We start from the raw sequence: 22,747 nt of genomic DNA on the forward strand, positions 1-22,747 counted from the left end.
GATTTCACGGCGCATCTGTCTTGTGACTTTCAAGGAACCAATGAAATCGAGTTTAATTAATTAAGTAATTTAATTAATTATTTTATTAAGACAAAATTGCAGAAATTTAAGAAACAATTGAACTGTTGGACTTAAGAAAATCCGAGAATATTATACGAATATATTCTTTCGAATAAAAAGTTCGATAATCCTGACTTACAATAGCATATCATAACAAATATTCCTTCAACATTTAATTTTCACTAGGCGAATCAGTTGAATGCGAAAAACTGTGTAAAACTTTGTGGAAAAGGGTTTCCTTTATTCTTTTATATTTCTATTTTGCTTCAATGTATGCCGATATCTAAAATAAAAGCAGAAATAAAAAGTATACTTCTCATTTTAAGTCAGCTTGTTTGGTCTGTAAGATATACAAGAGCAATAGATAACTTGAGTTTTATTTACAAAACTTCTGGATTCCTCCTGCGTCGATTGTTGTTGAATAGAACTTGCTAACGTTGGCTTCTTCAGAGCTTAATTGAAACTGGCTCGCGTTCTACTGCATGTGTAAAGTCTGTTCATAGGTATAAGAAAGTGACTAAATTGATACGAATTAAGGAAACATCCAGGCAAGCTGTAAGAATGAAATATGGCCGAAAAGGTCCGTACTTTGCTTAGAATTTAATTATTTGGGGTTTTGTTAGGAAAGATACTAAACAATAATTATTTATTTATGCATGTATTTTTATTACCTACTTAAATTACTTAAAATTATTCACATAATATATCAGTATCACTATCGCTATCATCGCCTGTTCTAATTATTATTTGTTCTATATTATTTCCAATATGGATATACGATTGAGGAAGGGGTTTTAGTCAACTGTCTACTGTGATAATTTGCATTGTCCATTACAATGACGCTATTAGGAGGAATGTTTGGAACTAGTTTGTTTTTAAACCAACTTTCAAATAAATCAGCGGTGGTGTCTTCATGGTAATCCAGAGAAGAATCTTTAATATTTTCCGCAGACGGAGAAAGTCCATTTGGAATCCAACCATCTTTAGAGCCAGCATGCAAAATAGTTATTCTTTTACCTCTTTTTGATGGCGCGTTTGTTTTCCACTTATCAGTTGAGTCAACCCAAGTAAATAATTGGCCTTTGTTGTTCTCTGAAAAATCCTATTTTTTTCTAGATTCCAGTCTCCATTTCCGAATTCTAAAAGATTCCATTAAAACTTGCCTTTAACACACATTTAACACCGGTTTCATCTTTTTCAAGGCTCCTAATTAAGATATCTAATGTAGGCACGCTTTGTTCCTCGTATAACTGGTAAATTTTACCCCGTATTATATCTTGATCACTTTCATCTACACTCGAGAAAATATCAGCATCGCTTCTTTTTTTCGTCGCTGAAATGGGATTATTCACAATTTTCCATACAGTTGATGTTTGAATTTTCGTCAATGTGGCCATTTCTTCTGCTGGCACCACGTTCAATGAGAGTAAAATAAATATTGTTTATAACTTCCTTAGTCTCAATAGAATAGTGTTTTCTACATTTGGGCGGGAGCATCTCCTGAGATACACTAGACTCGCACATATTTTGCATAATTCGCACACGATTCAACACACGTTGTATTACACACGAAATAAGAATGATTACTAATAAACTTAAACTAAGTAGTACACCAAACCAAAGAATATTAAACACAGGTAGGTATAAAATTATTTTCTATTACGGACCACAATTTTACCTGAATTTAAATTCCGAAACTTTAGGTAATAATCTTGTTGCATTGTATGTTAATGTTAACCCTTGGATAATCCCATTCAAAATCAATTGGTCACTTTCTTATATCTATGAACAGACCATACATGCTTATATATTGTTTGTGGAGGGGAGAACATGAACATTTAACATAAACAGGTAAAGACCTGAGTCGTGGTTAAGATTTATATAGACTATCGTTTGTAGAAGAATTAATTACATGCAAGAATTTTAATTTTATCTAATAAAATTTTGTGTCAGGTTTCATGATTGTGTTCGGCAACTGATAATGAGTTTATTTGTCTTAAGGCTGCCACCAATAAGGCAATCAGTTATCCGACACCATGTTCATGCCTCTCCCATAACTCCGCAAGCTAAGGAAGTACAGAGTAGAATGCGAGTCAGTTTTAGTTAAGCTCTGAAGAAGCCAACAGAATGATTGGCCCAATGTTAGGAAGTTCGATTCATCAACAACCGACACAGGAGGAATCCACAAGTTTTGTGTGATAAAAACTCGCGAGACATCTCGTATAGTTATTAACAGTAAATTAATTATGTACACATATATGGCAATTTATCGATTATCGATTAGTATCGTTTTAACCATCAATAATTTTTTTATTATAATAATTGTCACATTTTGCCATCTTACTCAATCGTCTTTGCATGAATGAGCGTGTTTAATTCTTAACAACATGGAAAAGTCGGGGTCGAAACTATTCATACATATACACTCAGCGTTCTCGTGCACTTTCACTTTTTTGACGTGCAAATTAATCCATTAGGTACTTAGCTCCGCCACGAATTTTAAGTGCGCCTTAAAATGAAAGTGACCATTTCTTTGGTAAGTTGTTTTTTACTACAAGTTTGAAATAGAGTGCATCGTGCTCCTATGCTTTTAATAACTGGAATTGTGGTTACGATACTTACAGGGTTGTTCACGTTATACGGCATGAATTGTTGTGGTCAAAATACAGGGTTTCCAAAAAGTGACACTTTTTTAATTAAAGTGTTAAAAGTACCTATCAAATTCGTTTTTTTAAATGGACCTCTCATTATATAGCATTTTTGGATTCTACGACCAAAATAAATGTGCGTTTTAATAAGATTTGTGATACTCAAAATATAATCTAATTTTCTTTTCCTGAATGTATACATAAAATATATATAAATTGTGTCAGCAAAATTGACAGTAGGGTGTAACATTATAGCATATTTTATATCCCAACTATAAAAAACGTGATTATTTTAAATGGAATACCAAATTTTTTAACTTACCAGGGATTATACTATCAAATGGTTGGTATTAGGGTGTCCTATAGTTATCTAAATGAATGTTTTATTGCATTGTCTATGGTATTTAGAGATGATAGATATTTTATGTCTATTGACTGGGCACAATTTCCATTACTTATTGTAATTTGAATGTGCACGAAGATGGAATCACGAGAAATCAGAATGGTGGTCTATGAATTTGTGAGGTGGAATAATAGGCATTTAGTTGGCACTAATTTTTTGAAAGAGGATCTTTTTCTTATTGATTTTCAAATACCGTTTACCACACTTGTTACATATTATACTATTTTCTACTACCGTTGGTTTTTGGGTACATTTTTCGCGTGACCATTGATATAAGAACGAAACTAATGGTCGTTGAAAAAGTATAGTATGTAACACGTAAGGTAAACTTTTTGACGCACTCGTTTAGTAAGTACTCGCTCCGCTTGTGTCAAATGCCGTTGTTGCATAATGCAGTATTAAATTGTAAGTATTTAAGTTGCATCGGGTTACAAAATGTTTAAATTCATTGAATAGCGTGGAAAAAGTGGAAACACAAATGTATTTTAATTCGATTTGAAATAAAGAAACAAAAAAATAATAAACGATACTCATGCTATAGCAACCTTAAATAAACTTATGAGTCTATAAACATAAGTATGTCTATCGTTCTAGATTCTTCTAATAGCCTACAATTTCCCATCTAACGATGCCGCTCTCACGATTGTGCGTGATTTGGTGCAGTTCAACCTAGCAGGACACCCAGTTTTGCATAAATCAATGCCTTGGCCGTTTGATCCAGAAATTGGCATCAGACGCTCGAGACAGTACCAGGAATTGAATGGAATTTTGGGAGAAAGCCACATAGAGAGGTTAGGCTTGGGAATAGATGGATATGATCGTGAAAGGTTGGCGGCACAACGGGCTAGAGATGATGGCCATTTAGGGGGAGTCGATTATCTCACTCCATGAACATCAATGTAATTGCTGCAATTTTAATAATATTAATTACATTTAGATTTTGAGTGTTGTTTTATTTAGATATTATATAGTATTCAAAAGTTTCCCCACGAAATACACAGGGTAACCCAAGCATGTCGAAATATTTAAACATTACTTCATTACCATCATAAAAGCTCCGCTATTTTGGAACTAAGTTTGTGTTTTGTGCTGATTCTGGAATTTAAAATAAATAATAAAAATGTGAGGTGATAAGGCTACTAGATATAATAGCTAGGTACCCTGTTTTTTTACACTTCTGATACCTTTTTTTTTAAGGGTGAACTATATATTATTTTTATCTTGATTATTAATCATATTTAAAAATTATATACATGATTTTATATGGAGTTATTTTACTCAATATAATTACTACTTACGTTTATTGGTGCTTATAGTGATAGTATGGCAAATGTGTGCACGTTTTGCGATATTAAAACTTGATGCATGTTTATTGGTGTCAATATATGTATATAAATGCAAACTATCTGCACAATAGAAAAAAGAAAGCTTCCAAAAAGTAGAAAAAACGCAGAACAGCGTTTGGGCGCAACCTGTAGCGCATGCGTGTAGTTCTGTAGTTCCAGGTAGCAAGCCCCGGCTCTATCGGAGCGTCTCCTACGGGACTGTGGCTATGAAATCGGCTATATTGCTTCGTTTTCGTTTCGCTGTTTGCTTTGAAAAGTGCAATACAAATACAGATTTAATTTACGTTTTGTTTTAAGTCATTTTTTATTATTTGCGCAATTTTTATTGCCATCCAAATATCATGTAACTTATTGCACGATATTTGTGCCTAACTAAGAGTTTTTGACTAATAATACTTTTTAAAGGTGTTTTTATATTGTTTAGGGCTAAAAAAACTAACAATTTGTTATTAGTAAAGTGCAAGTCGTTTATATACAAATATTGTTCAATGAATACATAATATTAGGCATACACTAAAACGAAAAACCGAAAATCACCTAACTTTGGTTTGGGTATGCTGAAATGTGAGCATAGAGAAAATTAATTAAGTTTTTCGACGCCTTAATAATGTATCTATGGTGCTGTTCTCTAAAAGTTTTTTTTATCTATTCTTTGTTACATGGGTCACTTAATCATTTGGCATTTAACATAAGTTTTTATCTATGAACATAACCTACACAAATCTGACGTTCTTTGACGCGTTCAAGTGTAATATAAAAGTCAAATGATGTTTTCAAAAACACTCAAGAATCTGGCTGTTTTAAAAGCCAAATAAATGAAAAGTACCTTAAAGTATATTAACATTCTACAATGTATTTTCCAATCGGTTGGCCCAAAGTGATCCATACCCCAGAATTGGGTCAGTGGACGCTGCGGCAGGTAACCTGCAACAGAGACAGGATTTTGGTAGCGATTTTGACTGACGATGCCTTAGCTATTTGGTTTTGCAAGGTGAACTGAGATTTTTGATAATTTATTTATTTTTATTCTGTATTTTTTAGCCCTGTGTACCAATCGTTTTTCATCGAAGAAACACGCAGTCTTTGGAAAAGTTTGGTACAAACATCACAGCTGAGTGGAAGCCCGATTCAGAGAAAATTGTCATTGCTGTAAGAAAGGCATTGAAAGTTTTAAGCTACCAGTATTTTAACTCAATACATTTCAGACTTCCGAAGGGCACTTATTATTCTACAAATTAAATGTATTAGTTAATCAAAAGGGTTTATATGTTCAAACTGATTCACCTCATGCAAATCTAAGAAGGGATAGTGCTGAACTTTTTATCAAAGAGACCATTCCACCACTCTCTTTATCTGTGGTAAAACCTTATTCAATTATAGGAATCTATTTTTGTATTAATACTTGCTTATAGAGTGAAGAAGTAATGATTTGGGATGGTAAAATCTCAGAAATAGTTTGTGTCACAATGACAGAGATTATGTTGGCAACCACAGAAGGGCATGTTTTGAGATATAAATGGGACGGAATGGAAAATAGGGATTATACCCTTGATCTAAGGAGGATTCCGTTTTGTATTAATCAGCAAGTGTCTAAAGGTGAATATGTATCTATGTACAGCATGTCTGGTAAAATTGGCATAAAGATCCTATGAACATAGTTCCTGCTTAGCACCCTCAATGCAATACAGAGGTCATACTATAACAATTTTTTTTCTATGCTTCAATGATATTATTATCTAATGAATTAAAAATTATTGATATTCAAATTTTCTGCATTATTTTTCAAATTTTGAAATTATATTATTTTTGTTGATATTGGCTTTTGGATATAATATTATAGGATTTTGTCTGTCATTGGACAAATTAATTCTAGTGATACTTATTTCTCTCCACTGATGATTCTTTTTCCACACAAAAAAAATTATTAACTTATGGAAAATTGAAAATTAGAAAATAACCCTGATTGATCAAGGAAGTCCAAAAAATTTATATCTGTTAGTATTTTCATTTCCATAATCGCAGTAAGGATGTTATACGGAACTATAGTAACTGTTTATCTTCAGTTAAGTTGTTTTGTACCTTCTAACTTTTCTGAACACCCTTTATATTTTTTAGTTATTTGAGTCTAGTTTTTTTTTCTAGCAATACCAATAGTAGAAGAAAATACTTACATAACAGCCATGGAATATTCTCCGTTGGTCGGTGGCTTCTCAGTAGTGCTAAATGATGGAAGAGCTGCTTTTTTAACAGCATCAAATTTGAAATTTGATCCGAATGTGAGTTTCATTTTCTGAGCAATTTTCAATACTTTTTTGATGTGCTTTTAGCAAGTACAAGGGATATGGGCTCAAAATATTGAAGATGCAACTTGCACCGCTATAAATCATAAATTCAGATTAATTACATTTGGTAGAGCCAAGTAAGTTTGTGTGCATCATTATATTTAAGCAGTTATCAAAATCAAAATTGATAACTAAAAAATTCTATGGACTCTTCGAAAAATAGTTCTCTTTACATTTTTAAGAGATTTAGGATCTTCAGTTCTAGATATATGTTTATATAAAGACTACTAAGGAAAAATTATATAATAGAATGAAATTTGTTTTGATATCAGCAAATTTAAGTCTCTGCATTTGTGTTTTCCAAAGTTTCTTTTTTCTTTTTAGCTCAGAATGTGTAATATATTATGTAGATGACAGTACAGGAGGGCTAGAAATTTCCCATAGTTGCATTCTAAGCAGCAAGGACTATCCTGGTTGTCCGGGGCCGATAGGAAAAGTATTGTGGACTCCTGATGGCTGTGCCTTAATAGCCTCGTGGGCTCAGGGTGGTATAGCAGTGTGGTCTACGTTTGGAGCCTTGCTGATGTGTTCTCTTGGCTGGGATTATGGCTTGAATATTGAAATACACAAATTTAATCCCCTACAGATTATTTCCATGGTTAGTATAGTATTTAATACCACATCAGCTAGCACTTAAAGGATATTTTGACTTATTACTTATTGAATTTCTGTTTTAAATTCAGGTCAATACTTTAACAAACCCCCTGTGGATGAAATTGAATCCTTACACTTTTAACCTATTCCCTTCAATCGGTGCAATCCTTATGAGTATATGCCGGATGTCCCACTATAACCAACGAGATTCGGTATTAGGAAAACGGGCGGTAGTAGAAATTTCAAAAATATTTTTTTAAGCAAATAGTCCAAAAGAAAATGCTTATTTTTGAATTTCTTGAATTTTAGTGTTAGATTTTTTTTAGACATATTTTAGGATAGGATAAAGAGATTGAGAGGCGGTTTTCACAGGGTCGTTGGGTCCTTATTGACTTTCTTATGACATAAAAAAAGGTCATGTCATACCATTCATTCTTTTTGTAAAAAAATCTTTTTTTTTTTGCGAATAGGTCAGAAAGCACCACCTGGTGGCGAGCTAAGCAATCACAACACCCACTACATTAAATAAAAATCATTTAAATTTGTTTCAGCTTTAAAACAGTACTTTCTCTTAGCATTTTTTCACAGATTTACTAAATAGTTTTTTTTCTCAAATTTCTAGAACTGTTTCCCTAATACCATATCTCATTGCCCTTACTTACTTACTTTGACGTTTAGGATTTTGCAACAGAAGGTTACCAGTTGTGGATGGTTAGAAAAGTTCACAATTCGGTGCACAGTGATGAATCATTATACCAAAATAGTGATAATACAACTTGTTTGTTGCAAATGGATTTTGTCAAAAGTGCTTTGACCATAAATCCTTGCATGGTAAGGACTTAATTGTTGTAATAAATATATTATTACTGGATGTTATATTTAGAGTCACCAGAGCCATCTTTACCTTCAAGGAGAAGATAAACTGTACATCAACTCTGCAGACACATTGATAAAAATTTTCTCAGAAAAGACTACCAAAGAAGACGGTATGTTTGGTGAAAATGGGTCTTTAACTAGTACTCTAGCGGAAGGAAGGCAGTGGTTTGTTATACCCATTCCCTCCACATATTCTGCTACAAACTGGCCTATAAGGGTGAGTATTTGGTTCACCCAATATGTGAAACATATAATTGAAGACGACTTTTTCTGAGGAGGCATCCACCACTAAAATTTGTGTATATATATTTCAATTACTAGGAGTTTGTCAAATAATTTTGCAAAACTATACAGGAAATTAAAGAAAATGCGTAAAATACAAATAATTAATATGCATTCTTGGTAGTATGGAGGAAAATGTAGAAAAAATAATGGAAACTAGATATATTTTTTTAGTTGGCAATTATAATGATTTGCAGATTTTTGTTTAATTCCTTCCTTTCTTGTTGCTTTATCATGCTGATCAGTACTTTCTTCGAATTTCTAGAATTTCCAATAGCTTAAGGGTCCTATTAAAATTCTAAATATTGATATTCGCTCGGAATATACACCATACGTTTGCGTCTTTGCAAATCATGTAGACTTTCGAAGCCATTGCACTTCAATAATAATTTGTGTCAATTTTCATAGGCAAAGACCAAAGACAAACTATTCCCAGGATCAAAATTTGCCAAAACTTATTAATAAAAACTATTCCCACATAATGCGGACTTTAGTGGTAACGCTGTATATGTAAGTAAAGTTTCATTTCTTACGTTTTTCACCTCTATGAATGTGTTGCTAACAGCCTCGCGATAATACGTTCGACACACAATGAAACGTAGTTACCTTCACTGTTCTATTTATCGCAAAAGCAAGTGAGAAGGCACCGATCTGATATTGTGATACAATTCAAAAAGAAGGACGAAAAGTGAATTAATTCGTAAAATGAGGACGAAATGTGGGACAAATTGTACACATAGGTAGTGGATGCCCCTTCAACATTGTCAGTGTCATCTTCCTCAAATAAAAGTAATAATATTTATAAATTAAAAAATGAAAATTAAAGTGTTTTTTTCCTGTAGTATTCTGCTATAGATTCCAAAGGTCAAAACATAGCTATAGCTGGGCGAACAGGTTTGGCCCATTACTCCATGCAAACGAGGCGATGGAAATTGTTTGGTAATGAAACTCAAGAAAAAGATTTTATTGTGGCTGGTGGTCTGCTCTGGTGGAGGGACTACATAATTTTGGGCTGTTACAGCATTGTAGACAACTCTGACGAGTTCAGGTTCTACTCCAAAGAATCAAAACTAGACAATAAATTCGCAAAGATCATTTCAGTTGACTCACCCATTTTACTCATTAATAATTTGGATGACCTGTTGGTAACATTTGCGGCCAACGCACTGGTTTCAATATGGCGCCTGGAACAAATTGATACAGGTTGATGGCACCTATTTTTAATTATTATTTTATCAGCTTTATCATATTTCTAGTTGGAGATGTAGAAATAGCTAAAATGCAGTCCATAGATGTTTCCGCTTTAGCTGTGCACCCCTCGTGTATAACTTTTGTCACATTAACGGCTTTGCGCACAGAGACGGGAAGTAAGAGTGGCAGTCATAAGTGTTCCGAGAGTATGGTCCTAAATGTTAGTGGGCGATTGTATATGGTGCAAAGGGAGCTCAGGAATGGGGAGAAATATGCTTGCTTAATGCCGAACGTACTTGCCAGTTGTGTGGAGAACGTGTGGGTGCCTTCCAGGAGGCACGCTGATAAAGTAAGTGTCCTTTGAATTTCTGTACCATGGAATCTGAAAATAGGATAGAAGACTCAAATGTAATTGGGCATTTCAATTATGGGTACACTTTAAAAAAACTTAATGTTGCAAAAATATTAAATATTTTATGGTTAATTTGTTACGTTTTTCAAAATTGGCACAGCATATTAGAAACCTAACCTTACAGATTGTATAGCTCCTGAACTGCTTTGGTATTTTTTTATTAAAATATAATTTTTGTACTTATTCGCTTAATTGTTAATGAACTATGCCTGGAAATGAGTTTTTCATCATGGCAAAAAGTGAATTGTTTATCAATTTTATGAGATTGGTAAAAATTTTGTAAGATCACCAAAAAAATAATAATGTTCTCCAAAAAAGATACATAATTCATAATCCAAAATGTGATTTGACTTTTGTACTCTGAGTAATTTAAAGTTGAACAAATTACAAAATCACTTATAAATATGAAGTATTATGCTTGAAAAGCGCAGTTCAATCTTATTTAGCTGATACACTTAAGTTACGTGAAGAAAATCAATCTCTGCATCTCACAATTACTGAAAAATACCAAAAATACTAAAAAGTGTTGCAACTGATTGCTTAAAAAACCCTACTTTAATATTTGATTTTGAACTTTTACTTAATGAAAATTGATTTAACGGGTTAATTTAGAACAAACGATGTTCAAATTTTGAATGTGGTCCCAGGATTGCTTTTAAAACTGTAAACACCATAGGAACATATTTAAAAAACAAAATTAAATCACAAAAAAAAGAATCTCATCATGGAACATAAAAGAGGTTATACAGTTTGAGTATAATTTGGTATTTTATTGGCCAATAGATCCCCATTGTTAAATCTAAATTTAAATTAAAAAAACCCACAATAACTGTAATTTAGAATTACCCCCTTTTATATTTATAGACGTTGGGAGATTGTAATGTCTCATTTGATAAAGGCACGGTGTTGCCGAAACAGATGTCATACACCAATATTTAATTTTTGGAAATTTCAACATCGTTTGTTCTAATTTAACTTTATAAGATTTAATAATTTAGTATGTTAAACCTTCGCGTCGCTTGATTCATTAATTATAAATGCAGGTCCATTTGACAGAAGCTTTATGGCTATTTTGTGGAGCCCACGGCATGAGAGTTTGGCTGCCTTTATATCCCGGAGACGGCGAGAAGCCTCATAGTTTTATGTCGAAAAGAATTATGCTGCCTTTCCACTTAAAGATATATCCGCTAGGTAACAATATTTTCACTTTATATTTAATGTTTAATGTTTGCTCTCATCTCAATTTGGTGATGATGAATTATTGTTAACAAAAGAAAACGATCAATCATATTTAATGACATTTTCAAACAGATTTTATTAATTAGGATTCGTCATTTTAAATTGACATAAATGAAGAAATGTCACCAAATTCAATATTTAATTTTTTTTTTGTATATTTTTTAGCAATACTCTTTGAAGACGCCATTATCCTAGGAGCTGAAAATGACACTGTACTATACACATCCGATATAAATTCGCCCTTCTCTTTACCATTTAGTATATTACAAAGAACTGTAAGCAACTGTATGCAAATCAAACATAAATAAACAAAACGTGTTGTTTTAGAGTCAAGTTTATTTACATCAGGTTTTAAGGCAATTGATACGTCGAAATTTGGGTTACCACGCTTGGGAGATCGCCAAAAGCTGTATGAGCTTGCCTTATTTTCCGCATTCACTCGAACTTTTACTGCACGAGGTAATGTTTGCTACAAGTACATTATGTTCAAAGGATTGGTGAACTGCCCAGAAACTTGGAGCCTGTTAGGAACCAATTTTGAATACTGCTATATCACCTTTTCAGCTTTTCCTGTCAAATTTCTTACCTGTAAAAATTGAGGTTAAGGTGATCACTACAGTTTAATCTATAACATAAAACCGTTTTTGTGTTTTAAATAACTCTATATTTAATTACAGATTTACTGATAACATAAATCCTCAAAATATGAAAAATCTTAAGCATTTGACCTTCATGTTGTGATTAAAATGTTAAATCTGAACTACCCTTTTACATATTGCTTATGGTTTGACATAATTCTAATTCGTGTTAAGTAAACTAAAAATGTATTAAAATTAATTTTCCACAAAAGCAGGTAATAAATTGAATATTCGAATTTAAAATGTGCACCTTTAGGACTTTCCTGGTTTGCTTTGGGTATATACCATCGGTCCTCCATTTCATACTGAATTGAGGCTTTGAATTAGTTGTTTTAACTCCTCCCGCAGGTGCTTGAAGAGGAAGCTACTAGTAAGGAGCCTATACCGGACGCCCAGCTCCCAAGCGTTATCGATTTTATCATGGAGTTCTCCGTCTATCTCCAAACCGTGGTTCAGTGCGCTAGGAAGACGGAGATAGCCTTGTGGCCTTATTTGTTTTCTGCGGCCGGCAAACCTAAGGATTTGTTTCAAGAGTGCATGGCTAAAGGGCAGTTGGACACTGCAGCATCTTACCTCATTATTTTACAGGTATTTTTTTAGTTGAGATAAGTGTTGGTTTACTCTTACTTTATTTCCTGTATGTAGAACCTGGAGACTTCATCGGTTAGCAGGCAATACGCGACTCTACTGTTGAATACTGCTCTGGATCAGTCCAAATGGGAACTGGCAAAAGATCTGGTTAGATTTCTTAGAGCTATAGGTGCTAACGTTTTGCCTCATCATTATTGGGACATTTTGAGTTATATAATTGATTTTAGATCCGAACGATATAGAATCGCCGCGCACTTCATTCATACTCCCAAATAAGTTAAGCCTCGCTCCACAAACGCCCCCTGTAGCCCCGAACGCCGAAGATATCTCGCTGGTTTTAGGGAAAGTTCAGGGACCCCGCGTCAGGTCATATAGTACAACGATCTCGCCTAAAATTTTAGAGAAGTCTAACAACAACGTGGGTATAATGACCGTAGTGCCAGAATCTCCCAACACCAATAGAAAAAAGTCAATGCCTAACTGTATACAGGGCGAAAAAGTAGATCAAAAGTAAGTTTTCAATTTACGTTACAAATAGTTTATCAACTCTGCTTCTCTTTAGAATGTAGTGTAAATAAATATTGCTGCATTTTCATGAGTTTCTTTACTATTGAAAAGCAATACTGGGCGGCACACATTACGTTAGGGCTATTTATACACAAAAATTTATCTAAATGTAAGATCAAGTTACAAGTGACGTTGTAGTCATGACCTTTGATAGTCGCTAATAGAACATGCATGAAAATAAAAAGTTACATATTACAATACACATCAACTCTTTACACACAAATGTTCATTTAAATGGTTGGATTTTTTGATATTTATTTTTACTAGAATTGTAACTTATGTGAGTGGCTTAATTTTGTCCTTAAGTGATTGTTTTTTTTTTAATGTACCATAAATGGATTGACTAACATTAGCAGTGATACTATTTGAGCAGTTTTTTGAAGATACAAATTAATTTATGGTATCAAATCGTAAAAAATATGGCACACTTACAACATAATCACAAGTTTGGACAAAAGGACGCAAATACCGTGATGCTGCTACTTTCTTTCTGGTATCTAGCCAATGGTGATGCCCTAATTTCAAAAGGTTATAGATTTCATGAAGCACCATCAACAGTATATGATGTAAATAATAATATGATTAATGAAATTTCTGATTGTTAATGGGTGAGAACTGATAAAAATATCTATCTCTCTAACTTGTACATCTTACTCAAGTCAGTGTTTGAGTAAGGCCCAGCAACACTGACTTGGGTTAGCTATGAACCACCTTATTTTATCTGTAACGTACTTTTCGTCGCCCAAAGCCGAAGTCAGGATAGATTATTTGTGTAAAAATGATAAGATTTTTACATAAGTTTAGAGGTAAGAAAATATTTTTTTTTTAAGATTTTTCTTTAAATTAGGTGACTGACAACAACCTTTTTTTATTATTAAACTAAAAGAAACTCCTTATTATCGCAAATAAATCTAACAAGTTTTATCAAGATGGTTTTTAGTTATAAAAAAAATATACAAAAAAAACTTGGACTATATATTGTTTTTTTTTTTTTACTTAATTATCAGGTTGTTAATGAATTCACACCATATAATTTATTTAGCGAGATTTGTCAGATAAATTTAAACAGTACTCATTATTATGGTTGCTGTCTGATATTCGGGAAACTAGCTTGGAATGTTCGGTATAAATGGTCGTTGTACCACTGGATTTTTTTTGCCATGGTGCCGAGTTGTCAAATTTTAAATTGTTCTAGTCCAAATATGAAGAAAAAAAATGATACATGGGTTTAATAATTTTAATCTATTAACTATACGAGATACTCAGGGTTCATTTTTAAGTCGACCACTAACAATTTCATAGATTCAAACCCACAGACGTCCAACTTTGGCCAGGGACGAGTGGAGTGAGAAATGTTGCCTTATACGAATGGTTGGTAAAAAAAAATTGACACACTTTTAGAGATAATGGAAACTACATGCGATGCATTAGAGTGTTCGTTGGAAATCCACAATATATAATATAATAAATACACAAAACAATAAAAAATGTACACCCGGCTAAGAAATATGATATGAGATATGATAAGATATGAAATACGATTTATTTACATACACATGAAATGACATGACTTCATAGTATTGTGGCATTTCTGCTGTCAGTCTTTGTAATAGCAATATTGAAAAACAGCTTTTCACTTTCAAAAAACCGCTTTTGTTAAAAACTCCCCTACATTGGCGTAAGTGTTTATTTGTTGTAACGTTGTCACATTGAAAAAAAACCATTTATTACAATCCATATCGCTAAAGTTAAAAAAGATCTATTTGTTATTTCTGCATGGTACATCGGTAAAAAAAATCCGGCGGTGTCTAGCACTGACAACATCGTCCCAGCCTATCAAGATATAAATCAATGCTCTAATGACTTAATATCTATGTTCAAACCCCAAAAAGCAGTCTCTTCAATAAAATCAAATTTTGAAAAAAAGTGACTCACCGCCCTTTCTCTGAGGAGTATTTTCAAAAGAGATGTTCAGAGGGATTCTTACATCAACCATGAATTTATACTTTAACTTCTCCAAGTTGGATTATATTTCCTACATAATATTACCACATTTGGTAATCCCAAATAAACTTTCATCGATTCATAAACACTTTAGTGTGCTTCATTATAAACAGACGTTTCCAGAAACCGTTATTTATAACGTAGGAACTCTCTTTTGGTTCGGATGTCCATTTAAGGTTTGCTATATGAAGCAAGAATTATAACCAGTTATAAAAAAAGACCATGGAGTAATTGTACATAAAATCAATAATTAGATTTATGTTCAAATCATCACCCTTTATAGTTAATGTGAGTCGTAATTAGAATACTGGACATGTGTGCTGTCAAAGTATTCAGTTGTCTACGTAACGACATACATTGCTTGCGTCATAAAGTCTATAACTCAGTACTCTTAGACTTTAAGTTAGTTACGGCTAAAAGAAATCGGGTAAACATGTTGAAAAATATGTATTTAAATTACTTCCGAGTGAGTTAGCGACTTATCAGAATTAGAACATAGGTTAGTTGCAGTGTGAATATATATAACCTTTAACTATATAACTTTTAATTTGATTAAGAATACACACAGCTTTAAATCCATTGTTTAGCCGAATAGTAGCTACAAATAAGAAAGACTTTTTATATATTGTAAATTTATTGCTGTTATTATTCAATCAATATCAATATCTTTATGAGACATAAACGAATTTTGTCAATATTTAAAATGTAGGCACGTCCCAAATAACTCTGCCGAAGAATTCTTCATAGATGTCATTTTGCAAAAACAAGCGCGGCGGTTGTTGTCAGCCCGGCGCCTCATGGATTTGGGCTACTTTGCCGCGCATTTGGACTTCCATTTGGTCGCCTGGCTCGGCAAGGAACGCGAGAGGGCCGCGAGGGTGGACGATTTTGTGCAGGCACTGAAACACTTGCATGAAGAGTTTGATTGGCCATATCCTACACCTTCTGCGCTTATGAATTTGGAAACCGAAAGTGGTAATGCAAATATTTTAATTTGCAAATCGGTTTGAGTGAGACATACAGCAATTTTAGCACCCCAGAGTCCGTTGGTGGCGCCTACCGAGAACGTATTAGAAGATCAGCTGCGGTCGCTAAAATTAGACGTTAATCTTGCGTCTTCTAGCCGAGTGGGAGACAGCGGTTATATGAGCTTTCAAGGGATCCCTTATACCGGCTTGGTGAGCCCTGTTAATACTCTCGAGCAGTCTAGTCAGATAGCCGACGAGGTGGATATGGATTTGTTAAATTCGAAGCATGTAAATTTGAGTCCACAGAGGAAGAAGCTGTCCTTTTTCTTTAGCGGCGAACGTAGTAATAGTTTCAGTGCTAACCTAAATTTGGGTAAGTAATTTTTAGTATAAAGTACCGAGTGGGCCAAATTGGAGACTTAGAATCTCGCCTGTCTGCAGGGAATAGGGCGAAAACTAGGGTCAATTGTCTGAAATCGATTTTCACAAAAAACATAATGGTAAAATCCGCATATGAAAGTATAGTACCATTTCAGTATAGGCTGTTTTTCTAAAACGCTAGAACTTTCTTATAATGGAAAATTCTGTGTTTCCATGACAATGTTTCCAGAGCAACTTTATAAGCAGAATGGTGTAAATATAATATTTTTAAAGTTAAATTTTTTTTATATAGGACACCCTCTATATTTGTATAATTGAAAACAAAAAGAAGAAATAGAAGTTTTAACTTGAATAAGTAGGCTTTGGAAGGTGCGACAGTAATACAGACAACAAAAGGGTTCAGGTAGGTGCTAAATTAAAATGTTGGGTGTAAATCAGCTAGGTTTCAGTTTAACTTATCTAATACATTTCAAAAGATCAACGGGTAACGCGTACTCGGTGTCCAGTTTGGCCATTCTGTACAGAGGGATTCTGAGACGCGTTTGAGTAACAATTTTGAAAATAATCAGTCGAATTGCATTAGAATCGATCAATGTGAGGTTAAATCGTCAGCGGTGCTCGTGTTGATAAATAAATAAAATTTATTAATTAGGGTTACCTTCAACCGCTCTGCAAACAAAATCCTTCGACGACTCGATGATGAGCACGGTCAGTTCGACGTGGGGCGACGATCGTGAATTGCTAAGCAGTCCGACTACCGAAAACTGGGAGGTTCCGTCCACTCACATTCTCGAGCAATTATCAAACTCCGACAATAGAGGCTCCCATAGATCTGAAATTCAGCTGAGGTATGGTGTGTCTCAAAGTATATCATATTCGCTTTTGATGGGAATTATGGAAATAAACTGCCCACGGCAATAAAACCCTTATCAAGTCGGTATTGTAGAATTATATGTATTATGTATAATTATATAACACTTCAAAATAAATTGCTGAATGATATAATGTCAATTAGTCAACTATATCCAAAGTCTTAAGTCGGTTTGCACAAACTGATAGCAATGTTAAAAGACGAGGTCGGAGTCGTGGAAGGGTTTCTATGAATTCTTAGCTTGAGGCAACGGTTTGTGACCACTAACTTTTTTAAAAAATGAGTTCCTGGAGCGCTACAATTTTAGAATTAGTTAAAATTACAGGAGACGAAGAGTCTGTCAAAAACTAATATAATAAACTTGAGACCCACCATAACAATATAGTTATTGCGTGTCTCAAGCGGTTCATCGCATAGTATTAAATTCGTTGCAGATATCTGTTACAACTGTTCATGGAGGCCAGTTGTTTGGAGTGGTCTTTATTGATCGCGCTCCTTTTGAGAGACGCGTTGGCAGTTCTGAGGACCGTGAACGCGGCGAAATCGCAAGATCAGTCCATTGAAAGTGTGTCCAGACTAACGCAGGGGCTTTTATTATTGAATTATTGGACGACCACCGAATGGTAAGTTTTTTTGATTACTGCAGTTTAGTTTTCTCACAAACAACATAATCTCCAACAAAATCTTTAAAAGAGCTTTATGCCTTTAGCAGGTGTACCTTAGGGAAGCAAATTTGGCCCTATTTTGTTTGTCATTGATATTAAAGATTTACCAGATTGCGACTAAACTGTTTAAAATTATTTAATAGTTTTGAAGACAGTGTGATTTACAGGAAGACCTCAATAGTGCTATAGTGTGGTTTAGTGAAAAAAAGTTATACCTAAATGTAAGCAAATGTCATGTAGTTTTTACTCGCCATTGAGTGGATTAAAGTGTATCGTGGTTCATCCTAATATGTACTAAAATATTAAAAAACATCGTTCTGGTCGAAACAGGAAAATTTATTAAATGTTGTGAAAGTGAAAACACAAACGTCCTCGAATCGACCTTTAGCGATGGTAACGAAATTGTTATCGAAAGCGACGCTACAGAACTTGAGATAGAATACCTATACGTTGAAAAAGATAAATTAATTAGCTTGAAAAATTTAATAACCGAGCCCACAGAACAAAAATGTCACCAAAGGTGAAAATACGAATACCAATCGAATCCAGTTGGTGAAGAATCTCCCCAGACGGAACAGCGTCCTGTATCTCTGACGGTCTAAAGTCCGACCAAATAATGCGAGGGGACACGGGAGCCAGTACGCATAACTGCGTAGAAGGTTCCAAAATTAATCAACCTCTTTTGGCAAGACAAGTTTCAATTGCAATTGATGAAGCCAAAGCCTTTTCCTTTTGAAATGGATAACAGCTCTGAGCATGAAGAAGATATTGAACCTTTTGTTGTGGTGAAACAAAAGCAAGGATAATAAAAAAAGCCGTACTATTGCAGGTTCTTCTACTAATACCGTTTTTCAAGCTGCTTCAAAATTGGCTTTTCTGCATGTTTACAAGCTTCACCCAGGTACTACAACTCCGCAACTGATTGAGTACCTAAACCCTCTTTTCTCTGAGGTTGTGTGCGAAAAGGTTGATTTCCGTTATCCGCAATATTATTCCTCTTTTAAGGTTACAATTAAATAAAATAAAGTAACCTTAGAGAGCTCAAGATCCAACTTTATGGCCAGCTGGAACCCATATCAACAGATTTTTTCATCGAAAAATGTTTAAGGTGCAGATCATGAATATTAAATTTCCGAGTAATTGACTGAAATCAATTAGGTCTACGACCAACAACGTTTTAGCTTGGGACAATAGTGTTAATACTGACAGCACATCTCTGACCGATGTTCTGTGATGCATTTGAATGTTCAATTTCTTTTAAAGAAGACTGACCGAGTAAACTTATTTTTAGATAATGTTTGATTAAATTTTATTTGCTTTTCAGCAGTAATTAATTACGTTGGGGTATGTATTTATTCAAATGATTTATTTAAGACCAGCGATCTAGACCTTTCAAACTTTAGTAAAGAAGGGATTGCCGAATTTTGTGGTACAAATATAAAACGACTCAATACTGTTTTCATTTAATTTCTTTTTAGAATTATTTGAACAACTTCTTTCGTACTTATCTCAGCTTAACTGTAATCTAATTTTTTCATGAGACTTTCACGTGAATTTCCTCTCAAATGCAGCTAATTTGTCAGAGTTAGTTTCTGTTCTGGAGTCGTTCCATCTCATTGTTTTGGTCGGTGAACCAACCAGGGTGACACTACCATCCAGCACATGCCTGGATAATATATTCACGAACTTGGAGGAGTCAGATTACAACATTGAGAATAAAATATAATTCTTCTACCACTCCAATTTTCACTAGCAGGTTTACCGTTAGAAACATTGACAAGTTTAAACATTCTCTTGTCAACTAATCAAAACGAATTGGTGTTTGGTGTATTCAAACCACGATGTTAACTACCTATCGCAAATTTTATGTACTACTTTTACTAACCTTATTAATATTCGCTTCCCTACTAAAAAGGTTCCTAGTACTAAATGCCAGCCCCGGTAAATTGGTTTAACTACTCACTTCGTAAAAAAAAGAGATCCCTTATCAACAATAACACTATTTTGCGACGTAAAATTTTACTTTGTTTCACTCTACAATGCAATATGGGCTCACCATATAGTGTGAACTATATTATATTATATGCAGTCAGAGTGTCTCATCTTTAAAAAAATGCTCTCCGAATTCTTCTTTTGGATTATAGAGAATCTTGTAGAACACAGTTTCTCAGTATCTAATCAAGATTCACTCTAATAAATTAAGTTTTTCCGTTCAGTCTGACACTCATTCCTACGCAAGCGGTAATGCACACCAGTTAACGATTTTCCGATACCGTGTTCATAAATCAATAAAAAATTCTTTAAATCTGAACTTTTATAATAAATTACCTTGTAATATAAAACGCCTTGGTAATAATTCTTTTACGCAAGCATCTACTGACAATAAACAAACTGTTTTTGCAGTACACTAAATAAATTTTAATTATACCATAAATAATTTAGTTCTTAATAGTAAATACATAGATAGATGGAGTACCTCTGCAAGAAATGCTTTGGTTCAATACCCACTATCAGACCATTGTGAGCATCTAAAGCCTTAGCGTTTATAATTAGAAATTCCAAGCATTTTGAGATAAAGACTGTCATCAGACTAAATAATACCTTGGTCTGATCACATTTAGTACACCACAGGCAGAAGAAGGTGATATGATTCTAAAAGTTCAAAAACATGTTTGAGATATTTGTTTGGTAGGGCACGTATATAATCTCATATAATGCAATGTTGCAAGATTGAGTAGCATAAAGGCTATGGAGTATGTTTTATTTATATATTATGTCCCGAAAAATGTGCTTAGAAATACACATCAAAACACATTCTGTGATAATATATTAAGTTGTTCACCTCTGAACATTATGTTTCGAGAGTGTAAACGATTGGTATGAGATTTATTTAAAACAAATGCTCTTGCCCTTTCTTGTAAGAGTGAAAGTGTAGTTTTACTAGTTTAAAGTACTATTTTTTTAATGGAACTTAATATGTATGTTGCTTTGTAATGTAGATTTATAAATTTAGATGTCAGTAAGCACTCTTGTAAGTGCCTGTTGATGTGTACATGAATATAACTAAATAAATTAACAAAAACAAATTATATCGACAGAGCCAACCACAATTTAATAGCTTAATGAAAAATTTAAATTAAATTTAAAAAAAATAGTCTTTCACAAAATGTTCAGTAGCTTCGCATTTTAAGATCTGTAGTATTTAGGTAGTTATATTTTCTTTCAGTTTTTGACTATTATTTCTCAATAAAGATAATTGTTATTATTATAATCATCATTATTATTGTGACACTTGAATCTCTAGCGCTAAAAGAAAGACCAGTCTTACAGCTAATGAATATATGTGAATTAGTATTTTTAATTTCCAAGTGGTCAAATACTTTTTGATATAAAAGTTCCTGATTTGGCTTAACATTATTTTCTCAATTGTGACACTTTTTTCCCCATCAAAAATAAAAATTTATATTACATGTTTTTATTCAATTTTGAAACTGCATTTAAATTTTCTTCAGATTTATTTTTGTAAGAAAATTTTTTTATAGGGTATATTTGTTTTTTATAATCTGCATTTTAACCGCCTTTACTGAATTGTTTTGTTTTATTTCGCCCATTTTCCAGTTTGGGCTACAAAGCGTTCATGTTGGCGATACAAAACCAAATATCTGTCCTCACCCGTATACTGGAAACCAAAATTCAGCATCAACAGATTATCGAGTATCAGCAAGCAGTGTCTGCCACTTTGAACAAGGTCAGTTTGAAGAGTCCAAGGTCGCGCACTACCAGTCAAAGCCAAGAAGTGACCGCCAGCCAAGTCAACTCAACAGCAAAGAGTAAAAAAAGCTTGACGGGCAGCAAAGATAGCATTGGCGAGAAACACTCTGACAGGAAGATCAGCCAAGTTAGTGTTAAGTCGACGGGAAGTGTTTCAGAAAACAATTCAGTTATTCCAGAAAGTACTGGTTGTGTTTTATCGTAAGGTCAGTTACCAATTGCTTTTCTTATTATTTCGTTGTACAAAATGGTGTCAATTTTTAAAAACGTCCAGTTGTTAAGTGAGAGAATAGTATTGAGAGGTTATGTATACGAGTTTATATTTTATAAGAATGAATTTGTGGTACGTTTCAGATTTTAAAACTTTGGCCTGTCACTTATACTCGCTGAAAATATGTTATGCTTATTGGTGGGGAATTCTGCTACCTTTAATTGCCTACAAATGGGATGTGTGATTCTGCTGTGCCGAAATTGTGGGTTGCAGGAAGCGGTTTTAACATTTTGCCACTAAAACTGTTGATGCTTTGATCATTTTGCACAGTTAAGTTTCTTTGAAGTTAAAATAGTTTGCTGCATGGGTTTCGTAATCAAAAAAGTTTAAATTGATTTAAAACCTTTTCATTTAGTGACTAGGTGTTTATAAATATACAGTTTCACATGAAATGATACTAACATCAAATTTTCCAGAATAATATGGTTGCCTCACTTTCTATAAGTCTATTGCCCGCTTCATTAATAACTACTAACTATCGAATTGAGATGTTTATATTAAAAATAAAATGTTAAATATCATAATTGTTACTGCAATATGAATTGGTTTGCTTGAAGGTGGTAGACACTAATTCAATAGAAATACTAAAAGGATGTCGAACTTCCATTGTCTTTATTTTTAACTTAC

The 22,747-nt window shown here is 33.5% G+C and overlaps 2 protein-coding genes and 1 long non-coding RNA gene across 4 annotated transcripts; 2 read left to right on the forward strand and 1 right to left on the reverse strand.

Annotated features, from left to right (window-relative positions):
- Window positions 1-1,828: 1,828 nt before the first annotated feature.
- LOC132708129 (uncharacterized) lies at window positions 1,829-4,176 on the forward strand. Its single transcript, XM_060680260.1, has 2 exons — window positions 1,829-2,596; window positions 3,706-4,176. The coding sequence occupies exons 1-2, from the start codon at window positions 2,576-2,578 to the stop codon at window positions 4,000-4,002; spliced, it is 318 nt and encodes a 105-aa protein (XP_060536243.1). The 5' UTR covers window positions 1,829-2,575; the 3' UTR covers window positions 4,003-4,176.
- Window positions 3,705-4,503, reverse strand: LOC132708131 (uncharacterized). The gene is made up of 2 exons (XR_009619838.1): window positions 4,410-4,503; window positions 3,705-4,206 (listed from the first exon to the last, which is right to left on the reverse strand). It is a non-coding gene; the product is annotated as an uncharacterized LOC132708131 (long non-coding RNA).
- A 590-nt stretch (window positions 4,504-5,093) lies between these two features.
- Window positions 5,094-22,747, forward strand: LOC132707825 (guanine nucleotide exchange factor subunit Rich-like). Of its 2 annotated transcripts, none has more exons than XM_060679790.1 (22): window positions 5,094-5,448; window positions 5,499-5,606; window positions 5,663-5,815; window positions 5,870-6,053; window positions 6,600-6,733; window positions 6,785-6,876; window positions 7,124-7,397; window positions 8,072-8,224; window positions 8,277-8,486; window positions 9,394-9,754; window positions 9,808-10,091; window positions 11,198-11,345; window positions 11,559-11,668; window positions 11,721-11,852; window positions 12,380-12,619; window positions 12,677-12,791; window positions 12,850-13,132; window positions 15,903-16,168; window positions 16,217-16,534; window positions 17,195-17,390; window positions 17,848-18,036; window positions 21,697-22,747. In XM_060679790.1, the coding sequence occupies exons 1-22, from the start codon at window positions 5,308-5,310 to the stop codon at window positions 22,052-22,054; spliced, it is 4,449 nt and encodes a 1,482-aa protein (XP_060535773.1). In that variant the 5' UTR covers window positions 5,094-5,307; the 3' UTR covers window positions 22,055-22,747. The 2 variants fall into 2 exon arrangements, with proteins under 2 accessions (XP_060535773.1, XP_060535779.1); XM_060679796.1 differs by having other exon boundaries at window positions 5,095-5,448; window positions 16,226-16,534.

Source organism: Cylas formicarius, unplaced genomic scaffold (assembly GCF_029955315.1).
Source record: "Cylas formicarius isolate icCylForm1 unplaced genomic scaffold, icCylForm1.1 PGA_scaffold_10__41_contigs__length_53128322, whole genome shotgun sequence".
In the NCBI taxonomy this organism is placed as follows: Eukaryota; Metazoa; Arthropoda; class Insecta; order Coleoptera; family Brentidae; genus Cylas; species Cylas formicarius.